The sequence below is a fragment of the Diorhabda carinulata genome, chromosome 3, assembly GCF_026250575.1.
Source record: "Diorhabda carinulata isolate Delta chromosome 3, icDioCari1.1, whole genome shotgun sequence".
NCBI classification, from domain to species: Eukaryota; Metazoa; Arthropoda; class Insecta; order Coleoptera; family Chrysomelidae; genus Diorhabda; species Diorhabda carinulata.
Window position 1 is genome coordinate 29,380,607 of NC_079462.1, and position 12,991 is coordinate 29,393,597.

The 12,991-nt window shown below is 32.3% G+C and overlaps 1 protein-coding gene across 1 annotated transcript in view; it reads right to left on the minus strand.

Moving 5' to 3' along the window:
* Window positions 1-12,991, minus strand: part of LOC130891639 (dopamine receptor 1) — a 250,106-nt gene that overhangs the window by 226,342 nt on the left and 10,773 nt on the right. The window contains exon 2 of the mRNA XM_057796486.1: window positions 9,509-9,615. Within this exon, the coding sequence (XP_057652469.1) occupies window positions 9,509-9,592 (84 nt within the window). The 5' untranslated portion in view covers window positions 9,593-9,615. The remainder of the gene's footprint in view (window positions 1-9,508; window positions 9,616-12,991) is intronic.

The following is a 12,991-nucleotide window of genomic DNA, read 5'->3' on the forward strand; positions in this document are numbered from 1 at the left end:
ATAAACAAGCATTAATGCGACCAAACAATAATATTTCGTAGACCCATCTTCACATCAGCACATATAGAGGTAAATTCAAACATTAATAACATGTTTAAAAATCTTATTTCATTTCACACATTCCTGAATTCGAATTAAATCTCTAAACATTATACTAATACTTGTCTCAACATGAAATCGCCAGCTTTCTTTGCAATTTTCATTCAACTATCTCATCTGTTTTGTAATCCGCATCCATTTATTTTCTCTATAGTTAGAGTTGAAATTACATACATTAGGAATTTCTTTCTACAATTACTGTAATTTCTGAAACAATTGCTACATTCAGAGCAATAAAAAAACAATTTATACAGCTTTATTCATTGTTTGTGTAGCAAAGTCTATACTTGAAACGGAAATGTCTTTTGAAATCATCTAATTGAGTCAAATTAACTCACTCTAACAAAACTTTTGCAAACAAAAAGTTTATCGAAGTTTAAAATTGCCTTCGAAATCTTTTGAACCGACAAAATGTTCTTTAATGATTATTCTCTCACCTTTCCACCCCAACAATCGAATCCTGGAAAATACAGATAATTTGGGAGGTTTTAAGAGGAAATTCAAGAATTATACCTTGATTAAATACTTCAAATATCAACAATTATCAACATAATTTGTTGGAAATGAAGTTAACCTTTGAAAACATATGTTGCTGATACGTTTATGTAATCCCATTATCTCACAATTTTCATTGAGTAGTATGAGGAGTTTAAACGTGGTTATACCAACTCCGATTATTCTAAACGATTTAGAGATGCAAAAGATATACTAGAAAAGTGCGAAAAATTCCCATAAATCGTCGTGAGAAACCATGAGATTTCGACAGTTGGTAGATTTGCAATAGATTTGGTAGAACAATACATATTCTTGTCGTATAAATCATCAACAGTTCTGGGTAGGATATTTATCCCTATAAATAAGCATAATATGCTGTAGGATTATGGGAAGATGATAGATATCTGAAATTAGAACATCCAAAAGTATGCTGCAAAAATATTATCAATTGCTGAGGATTGTATCTGATCGCCCTTTTCGGTTTGAGCTATTGGTTCCTCATCATTGAGTTCCTGGCAAGACAAAACTTGAGATTCTGCAAAAAAGTTTCTATAACGTAACTGTATAATCTCAATAAGTTTGCCATTTATAATCAATGAAAGACTGACTAATTTTACGTTCACTGAAACTGCACATCGTATTGTCATGTAGCGGTTTTCAGATAAAAATGTTTATCAAAACCACTGAAGTGAGTTGTGTGCTTATTAATATAAACTCCATAGTTAATGTTTTGTCTGAGAACCACTTAATATTACTCAAGGATTCTCCAACGGCAAACCCAAAATTATCAAAAATACACAACTCCAGCATTTATATTTTGGTTTGTAAATCATTGATCAACTTGAATTTGGTATGGAAATTCACCTACGTCTTTTAAAAAATGCCGAATCGAAATATTGGTGACATTTAACATTAGTGACTTTCAACAATGACTTGAGTTCGATAATTACGAAACATGATTGAAGACACGTCCATTCTGATTCTTATTTGTTCTTATAATTACTGATCTATCAAACCTTCCTTATCGTTGACAAAAAACAATGACGTAACAAAAAAATTTCTCAACAATAGAAAACTTGTTCATAGTAATTTTTCGTCACTAATTTTCATCATATATACAGATAAAAATAATGCTAAACAACAAAGAACGAAGTACATACAGCAACGAAATTATTGCGCATATCGTATTCATATCATTTTATTTGCATTGACAACCATCTTTTTAAATGTGTGACCAGGTTTTTCTACGATAGAACAAAAATATTGACAAATTGATGATTCACAATGCTGCTTGCGTCGATATGTGATCATCAATGGAACTTGCATCACAACAGGAGTCATCATGTTGAATGGATTCCACGAAAACTGGCTAAAGCTTGCTGCCACAACATTGAAATGCATAAGACCATTCATAGCTGCCATTTCTCGATCGGTCTGTCGTTGGTGATATTCAACATAAACGATTGTATCTTTTTCCGTCAGACGTTTGTAGCTACTTTCGTAGCAATGAAAAAGATCCAATCACATCCGTTTGCGTTTGTCACGTGATTTTGACATATACATTAGAAAGTTTTTTGTCCTCTGTTTTTTGGTCTCATTTTAAACCTTGTCATATTCTTCTTCTTTTCAAGTTTTGTTATTGCTATTACATACACGATAAGGTCTAATTGTTAAAATGAATTATTTGGTCAAAGAATTATAACATTAGGATGCATAATGCAATTAAGTTTTGTTAGCTCAAGCTGATTTAATCAACAACAAACCCTTATTTGCAATGTAAATTTACAGATCATCTACCGTAAGTAAATTGATATTAAATGGCAATTTTAACAAAGAGCAGATCTAAAAATGACATCGTTCATATATAAGATTGGCATAACGCTATATCATAAGATATTTCCATATATAACGAGAAAATAAATAGTTAATATCAGACGATGCCAACAGAAAAATATAATCCAGCCGTTTACGCTATACCCATTTCGTATTTTCCAATTTTCAAATATATATGCGCATAAATTAGGATTATACTAGATATTTTATTAAAAGCAAACAAAAAAGCATAAAATTTGAATTAATATCTTCAAAAGTACTGCCCTTAGCGAGTTATGTACTTACCCATCGTTGATTCAAGACTGGAAATTCGTTATTGGAACTCTACTTCCGGCGTGACTTTCATATGAGTAGTTGTGGCCTTTTCAAAATCAGAAATCACTCCACAAGTTTCTATTTTAGGAAAGACATCTATCAAGATGGATGTAGTGATAGAAATTTATATGTCCTGTTCAATTTTACATAGAAACAATATATTTCAAACTCCTTAACCTATCTTTCGAATATATCAAATCAATTTTCATTGGTTAGCACATAGCGTTGAATGGGAGTGAGAAAAATATGAATTGATGAACTGAGATGTGAGTAGCTAGGGCGTTACTACTAAAAAAAAACTGGAAATTCTGATACTAAATGGACAAAAATAAAATTGATATTATACAGTACATCGTTTTTCATTATTTTGAAAAAAGTAAAAATGTATATATACCTTCCTCTTTTCCTACCCAAATCTCATGTGCCATCCAACTTCTGATGATCAGTACCGAGTTCTAGATTTTCTTCTTCTTCTTCATCGTACATTAGGACTTGCCTGTGTTTGCATCAATGGTTGCCTAGCTGCAGCTGAAATGATGAAGACCAGCTTTCATACCATCTTGTAGGTAGTCGGAATGTATTCGGTTTTTCTTCCTTTGCAATCTTTGCCAACCTGTCATCCGACATTCTGTACACGTTTACTTTCTATTCCCTTCACCGATTTCTCGCCCATCTTATTACATCCTGAATGTCACATATTTCTCTTATTTCATAATTTCTCTTGTGGTCAGATAATGTGTGTCCCGCTATTGATCTCAGATTTCGCATTTCAGTAGTTCTTAAAAGCCGCTTGGTCTCACACAGGTCTTGTATATTTTAACTTTGCTCCTGGTAGTCATAATTTATTCCAACAAATTACATCTCTCATGTACCCTGATATTAATGACGCCTTCGTTGTTTGAGCTTTCACTTCATTATTTAGATTTCTATCAATGAAAAATGTTCGCTCCTAGATATTTGAATGACATCACTTGTTCTACACTCTGATCGTATATTGCGAGGCTACATCTTCTCGGTTCTCTGGATACTATAAAAGATTTGGTTCTGTTAAGGAATATTTGTATGTGAAAAGCTTTCGCTATTTGTTCAAACCTATGCAGTAGCCTTTGTAAGTATCTTTGTCTTCTGAGATGATAACTGCGTCATCAGCATAACATACTATTTTAATTTTTTGTTTCCCATCCGTATCCTCTTCCAGTTTGCTTTACCTCCTTAGTAATCTCACCCTTGTCTCCTTGTCTGATTCCAGCCGTCTCAGGCAGTCTGTTGATCATTTTATTCTCCATTCTGACATATATGTAATTATCGGAGTTCAGGTCTTCGATTACTTTTATTATGTTGGGGTGAATCTTCCTTTTCTTTAGTAGAGTTGTTGGATCCCTCAATCGTAACCTATCAAATGCTTGGATGATATTGATGAAATTTTATCGAAGTCTATAGCCTTTTCCGTAAAATAAGTTCTATAGCAGACCTGTTCTTTCTGAATCCCTGCTGTTCCTCAGATATACCAGATGACATCACTTCTTCCGCTAAAAATTTAGTGAAAAAATTTTGTGCTGCACTCATTACATCACCTTTTTTGGAAATTGGAATAGATTTTCATTACCTGTCTCTATCTCTTCTTAACACTTTCAGACACTTTCACATGGTTTTGAATATCAATAAAAATTTTAAATAAATAAAATTGTTACTTGTTACTAGTGCAGATGAATTTTATCCAATACTGTAAGCCAGAGCGTGGCAAAAGTCGAGAAACCATCCATGCTAGCACATAGAGCATTAGCATAATATACACAGAAATGTTAACATATTATACGCTAATATGTGAACATGTATCAGAATTTTTTGTACCTTTTTATTAATTGTTGTTTTAGTATAATTGAAATTTAAATATGAGCAATTAGTATCATTACAGTCTACTTACACAATGTAGGACTTAAAGTAAACGAAACATTCGAGATTAAAAGAGAAAGCGCCACCAAAAAGTATAATATGATGCTCATCCTCTATATATTTCAATTTTCGTGAAAATTTTTATTTTCTCATTAGCTCTAGTTTCGTGTTGTTAATTCGATAATTAGATTTAGGTGATTCTCCATTTTTATTCAAAGCCATTAGATTCAACAATTTACCCTTACATTTAAGATAAATGGATTCACCGTATTTTAAGACATAATTGATTAAGGCTTCACAATCTTGGGTAAGCCTTAAATCTCTGTTAATTAGTCACATTACAAAAATTTACATTTAAAATCATCTTTGAATCCAGTCTACTTTATAATGGGAAGGCGTAGGCCTGGTTGATTTTAAATTGCCATAATTTTTACGATACACACAACATTGGAGCTAACAACGTTGAAAACAAAAGTCATTAGTGCTGAAAATAAGAGAAAAACAATCAATTAGATTACTCTCCCGTTAGACTTTCATGGGCTTTTCCGAGCTACAGATAACGATTTCGTCAATCTGTTTGGTCCCAAATAACAAAAAGCTCAATAAAAAAAACAATGGCAATGTATATGGGGTATATATAGAATTATGATGTAGTATATAAATCTTCTTTTTTCTTATCAATGGTGGTATAATAATTATTATATAATATTTTGAATGAATACGCATTGTAACGAAAATTAAAAAAATTGACTACTATTGAAATCATTACTCTTACAACAGAAACTTGCATATTATATTCATTTTTAATAATCTCAATAGTGTTCAAGTTAGATTCTTGTATACTACACCAAAAAAGTCGTCCAAGTTATTGCTGCAATCGAAAATGGATTTGGTCGGCGAGCTGTTGCTAGACAAAAGGCTATGACCAACGCAGCGGTTTTGAAGAGTATGCCAACGTTATGAGGATACTGGAGGCAACCTAGAACAGGCAAAATCGATTTACAACCACTTATGATGACCGCTTTATTGTTTCAACAACAATAAGAAAAACGGAGACTGCAGGATAATAACATGACCCCTAAAATACCTGGGCCAAAACTTATTCTAGTTTTCCACAGGATCATCTGAATTGAACGTTGGGGAACATAGGGGAACTGTTCTGTTCTCATATGAGACCAGAATATGCCAACATGATAGCGAAGAACAGAAAGTGTAACGAAGACCAAGAGAGCGATTTGCAGATTGCTTCTTTGAAGAGCGCAGTGCTTATGGAGGTGGTTTCTGCATGATATGGGGTACAATTTGACAAAACTTAAGATAGATAGATATATCGAGAAGACTCTAGCAATCCGTGTGGTACCTTACATCGTCTATATTGGAGACGAATTTATCTTTATACATGACAATGCAAGACTGCACACCACCAGAATCGTGCAATATTACATTGCAGAAGTCGGTTGTCGTGTTATGGAGTGGCCAGCATACAGTCCTGTTCTAAGAGCTTATTGTTGCAGTAGAAGAAGATTGGCTAAAGATCACATAAGAAACAATAGTAAACTTGATTCGATCTATGCCTAATCGTATGAGAGATGTTATTAAGGCAAGGGGATGTCATACCCATTATTAAGAAATTTAGTGTAGATTTAAATTGGTGTTAATGTTAATAATAAAATAAACATAGGAATTTGGAATGAGTTTTCATAAATTTATACTCACACTAGCTTTTACTCTATTTTATTGCTTGGTTAGTATTATCGATATAATACAATGAAATTTCAAAATATTTGTTCTGGCGTTTCTATCGCTCTTCTAGCTACTCGCTGTTGAGCATGTCTTTCTAAATGACGTTGGGTCTGAAGAGGTGTTTCAGCATCTTTCAAATCACTTTGTTGCCTTGCTTGCTGTTGAGTTCTCAGCTCTGCATGAACCGAAGATTCTTGATTTCCTGTAACTTTTGCTGCACGGGCCCGTGACGAATTTTTAGACAATGTAGATTTACGCTTTCGAGGCATTTTTTAGAAACTATAATCAATTGAATTGGATGTATAGATTAAATAGATATTGACTTGCCCGTCGCTAATATCTTACGTCTATAATATAGTATTTAGGGTTTGAACTTCATTACTGTATGTTAGATGGCGCTGAAGTTGATATTTGTTGACAAATTTTTTTTTATTTTTGTAAAAAATATTTTTTTTAAAGTATATTATGTTACTTCTAGTACCTCCTAGAATGTGTACAAAGTTTCATGATGATTCGTCAAGTAGTTTTTGCGTGATAACATAAGAAATATCCAAGCTTTCACATTTATAATATTAGTAAGGGTTGAAGCATATGAATTTTATTAAAAAAAATTCAAGTCAAAAGTTTACAGTATGCCGATTTCTATGCACGCCAGTATATTATAGAGTCTAAGAACTAAACAAAACGACTGGAATATGAACTTGTATCGTAACAACCTGGTTACTTCAAGTGAAACTTGTATATAATGAAGAAATCTTTTTCTCAGCTGAATTTGACGCATCCGATCAATTATTGATGATCATCGGAACATTTCATATCAAATTTTCGTTACGTCGCTTTTGAGTGGGGTCTAATATTTCCATTAACTTGTCAAATATATATTAGCTGTACCTTTGTCATATCGAGAACCCTTTTTGACATAAAGTTATATCTGACCCTCCATCCGAATATCACAATAAAAACAAACTCGACGTCATCGCATATGTGTGGAATTGGAGTTTAAGGAATTCCATGATAGGTGAAAATATGAATTCTGTGTATTCCTTTATAACTGAGTATTTATCTTTATCGATAGATTTGCTTTATATTATTAGGGAAGACATAGAAGATGACAGAGTTTAATTTTCAGTTTTAATGAGGAAGTTCCTAAATGATATGAAAGGATATATGAGACAAGGTCATAAAAAGCTATGAATGAATGTTTATACCAGCAAACCTTATGAGTAAGGTTTGTATTATATGCAGTATGCGTATTTTTTTAATAAAATGCATAAATTAGGGATTTTTAGACCATTTTTTATATTCCACATTTCTTTCAAATTTTACGGCATATTTTTCTATTTTACTTTCCATGGTTACTTGGTGTTTTTTTTAGAATTCGTACATATTAACTAAAATTCAATTTCCTAAATCTCATTAATCCACTTACATGCCGGTCCTAACTGCTTTGTTAAGCAGGATGTTATGTTTATATACAGGGGATGAAAGAAACTTCTTATTTTCAATGGTTTTGTAGAACAGCCATTTACAATAATGGATATTTTACATAAATATCTACGGAAGAGTTTGATTGTTGAAGTTGGAAATGTGTTCATAAATATTATTTTTGGTGAGCCCTGTGTTGAATTAATGAGAATTTTCCAACAATCGAGAGATATATTCTTTTGAAATTTTTCATAAAATGACAATTCAATTGGTATAGGACTTGGACACCTGCAAGATTTATGTGAGGCAATGTTCGCATAGAATATACACCAAGAAAAGTTGAGAAAGCTTCCTTAAAACGTATTGTGAAAAGCACTTTACGTAAAAACACTATGGATAAATGTTACACAGAAACAATTTAAGAAATTAAACAATAGGTACTCATGGAGCCAATAGGATAGCAGAAAAAAAAAAGAAATTAGTTCATACTATCTGATAACTTCATTAACAACATGAAAAAAATGATTATTGAAGTTCCGTTGAGAATGCAAACATAAAAGAAAGCATTTCCAGATGTTTCCATGCCTCCAAAGCCAAAAGTAGTTTGAATCGGCTTATTATATTCTAACTATTTCAATTTTAAGATAAACTATATGTTAGAGATTAGAAATATTCAGTCACGCTGATTGAAGGAAGAAATAAAGTTTCTTCTTATCCAAAATTGAGCACATAATTTGAGTTTTATCAACAATAATTATAAAATAAGCATTTAAATAATTTCCAAACTGGAGAAAAGTGCACTTATATTTGATTCAATGCAGCTTGAAGAAAATTTAAAGTCAACATTATATAAAGCCCAAGATCTCATTGCTCAATCAATTTCTGAAAAATTGGAGGAACGAACTTTGATTACAACTTCACTCATCGATTTGTTCCCTGTTTCATTCGTGATGCATACATATTGTTGCATATTTCGAGATATTACTACAAATTTTCCTGTATATATATCCACATATTTCAAGTTTTTCTTTGCGAATAAATCTGAACCTTACTGATGAGACGAATAATAAAAATTTTGCACCCATTCCAGTTTTTCAATTGACTACTACCGTAACCAACGAAGTTAAAGAAATGTTTTTCCTATAGTGATAACGTATTACATTTCACACTTGTTAAACACTGTATGAGCGATTTGAAAATAGAATTGAGTTAGTTCTTAAAAACAGGTAAAAACGTGCGAACAATTGACAAACTGGTTTTTTAAGAAGCCATTGACTATTTCATACTTTTCGATTATGTCCTACTTGTTCACAACTTTTCACATCCCAAGTTGTAGCACCACACGATTTCTGGCTCCTTTCAATAAGAAGAAAAAAAAATGCTAAAAGAGAAGCCTTTTAATACCTTTTTTGATATTGAAAATACCACGGCAGAACTAATGAAAGTCATTGCCAGAATAATCGTCTAGAAATGCTTCCAGTCATGGATTGAAGAGAGTACAATACTTTGGTTTTAATAGACTAATTAACCATATTTTCATTACACCCTGTTTAATCAAGACAGACAATTGTCGCGATTGTCTGTGATTATGAAAACCTAAAGTGAGTTTAAGTATCGTTTGTCATTTCAACTGTTTACAGTGCCACATTGTGTAATTACATTATTTAGGTGTATTTAGGTATTTACTTCTCAAAAGCATACGTACCCCTTCACCATCAGTAGCACTACTATCCATATTTTCCAGGAGGTATTCCGTATTATTATTTCCCATTAAAATTATTGACTCCATATCCACAACACATTTTAGTTCATCTGAAACAATAATCATACTGAATTTCTTGTCACTGCAATGATGAGAAAATTGCGAATGAATTTCTTTGATTTTGTTCGCTTCTTCAGCATCTATTTCTGAAGCAAATATTCATATTGTACACGTAGATTACGAAAAAATAATTATTTATGCAACAAGTAAGTGAAGTAATACTTTTTTTCACGAGGACGGTTTGACCCAATTCATACAAAATTTTTTCTATATCCGTAGACTTGAAAAAATTGACAAAACTTTTATCAATTTTTATTTTGTGACGTAATATCAAAAGTAGAACTGTGAGCATTATTAATTTGAAGTGAAGAAGAAGTTACATTTCTATTGGTAACTGAATTGGCAATTAGTACGTATTGAATTGTTGGTAGGATCGTGAACATTTACAATGTTGCTTAAAGTGGAAATAGTTGTTCCTGTTAAAATTTTCACCATGGAATCCATTTTGATTTTTATTGAATCGTCTACGTAACCCTCCGCAACTGTGTTGGATTTCCACCCACCGTGCTTCTTTAGTTGAATTATATCACCAGCGAAATCCACTAATAGAGACGCCGAAGATCGTCTCGTTTAAAATCTACTACCCAATATTCTACTATTGGTAACGAAGGAGGAGTCTCATCCATAGTAGAACCTACTACTAAACAACGTGGCGTCTTCAAACTTGGAATATATGCTGTATACATCGGGTACTTTCTAATACAGTGGTATTCTTCAAACTACTACCGCCATCTCCAGGTCAGGCCAGGTACTTCTGGAACCATCCTCAACGATTTCATAAATTCGTACTCATATCTTCAGACTAGATTTTTCTCACCTACTTTCCACGATTAAATTAACTGAAAACTTTCGAAATAAGAAGACAATACAATTATTTTATAAATTCGCGTCATTTTCCTTTTCGGGGTCATTAGGTTAGCATGTAACGGACCTTTTCTTCTACCCACATAAATGAAATGGATCCAAATTTCTGTACACTTGTCGTATCAGTCTTATGACTGAACAATAATTTCATAAATTCGCACGATAATCCTCACCAGAATGTCTAGCAGAGCATGAGGCGATTATAATATAAAAATAGGAGAGTTAACTGACGTAACTATTAAGCATTATATGAAATTAGAGGACTGTGGAGTAATTCATGGAATGGGCTTGATATACGAGATATAACAAATGAATTATGGTTGAAAACACTTTCATAGTTATTCGAACTGGAAAATAGAAAATGAATTATAGCTTACGAAAGAAAAACTGTAAAATACGCTATTATCGTTATCAAACTGAAAAGTAGAAAATAAAGTAAAGTAAAAAATAAAAAAACTGACAAGAAAATTAATGTAGCTGTTCTAAAAGCGTGGAATGCTTTGTAAGACATTTTTCTTTTAAAACAAACTCTGCATTTCGGATTAGAACTAGCTAGAAATTATAACGATTAATATTGTACACCCAAGGCTTTTAGAGCAGTGATATTTTCTCGTCAGTCCTTTTATTCTCAAATTAATATTTATTTATTCTCAAATCAAATATTGTACATTCTAATATTCTAATCCTTTTTTTTATTTTTTATTTCTATAAATAGAATGGAAAAAAATATTAAATGAAAGATCAGAGAGGATTCCATGTGAGACTTTCATTTATTGATAATACATTCGTTTTACTGCAAATACTAGAGAAACGTAAAGCCAGAAATTTAGCCACTCAACTCGTATTTGTTGATTTCGAAAAGGCCTACGATACGGTGCGTTGAAAACGCTTTTTGATATATTGTCGAAATACGACCTCAGCAATGTTTATATTCTACCTAATCAGAATGTCAAATGGTGTAGTGAGGTTGGAACATACTCTATCAAAACGAATTTCGCATTCGAAAGGTTTCAGAAAAGAGTGCAGTTCATCACTAACATTATTTAAAATATACATTCAGGAAGCTCTGAGTAGTTGGTGAACTAAAAGTACGAGAATGGGAATTCAGAACGACCAAGTTATTATAGCTGGCGACGAGGAAGATGCAGATTATACGCTGAGAAAGTTTGACGACGGATATACAAAATGAGGTTTGAATATGGTTATGTCAAAAACTGTGGTCAGGAATTTACCTAAATACAAAAATGACAATATACAATGTCATAGAGGAACCTATTTTAACGTATGGATGTGAGTGCTGGCAACTAACAAATAGACAGAAGAAAAATATAGGGACTATGGAAATGGACTACTCAAGAAGATCGTGCAGGATACAGATACGAAATGGAGATATACAACGAAGAACATGTTGAGTATACATTACTTCAGAGAGAATATAGGCTAAGCAACTGCTCTAGTACCGACATGTGAAGATCCTCAAGGACCTGGAGGAAATCAATTGTACAAAATATGAAAGACAGGAAAACGAGAAAAGTGTGGCAAAGAAAGCTGTAATATCCCAGCTGCATATATAGATATAATATTCTTTTTATCTATAAATTATCTATTTCAGGCACTTCGAAACTATCGAACAGTAATGGAAATACAGTCGTTCTGTTTATTATTACTATAATCTAAATTGAAGTAATACGTATATTATCCGAATGCAAACGTTTCCATTCAACTATATAGTTCATTGCCACTTCAGATATCTCTGAACCAAATCTTGAGACATTATTGTATCGGTTTTAGCTCAACGCAGATTTTGGGCTTTTCAGATAGGTGAAATATTCAAACGTGGAATGCATAAAACAACAATGTTTAATGGTAAGTTAAGTCTCTTATTCGCACGGAACCGAATCGAAATTCAAAGCGGAAAGAAGTGAAACAGATTATTTAAATGGGTTGGATGTGATTTAAAAGCTTGAATAATTCGAAATAAACCCACTTTTTGCTGACCCTACGTTGGGTGTATTCATTTTAAACTAATTAAAAATTAACTGGTATCTGATAAAAACTCCTTATTTTCCCGAATTAATGAAGCATAGACAATTTTCCGAATATTTATATAAATTTACACCAACTTTTTAAAGAATCTAAAAAATGAATAATAATCAGAAGGTTGCATTTAAAATAATTGGTATTGTTCAGTGTCACATGACACACACATTTTTTTTAAATGCGCATTCCAAAGAATAAATCGATGTGTCTAAGCGCTTTCCCAAACACGCTCTAACTTATTTATTAACAAATTTATTCCAATTGGGTGTTTTACGCCGAATAAGCATTAAATATTTAAGTTTTTGTGATAGTGGTAACAGCCCGTCGGCATTTATTAGAAAAGCGCCACTGATTTTTCTTCTTATGGCCAAAAATAGAACCACTTTTCCATTGATTATAAATTATATTTTATCAACACGACCTAACATTAATAAGTGAATGGTCTCTTCAATATTGAAATTG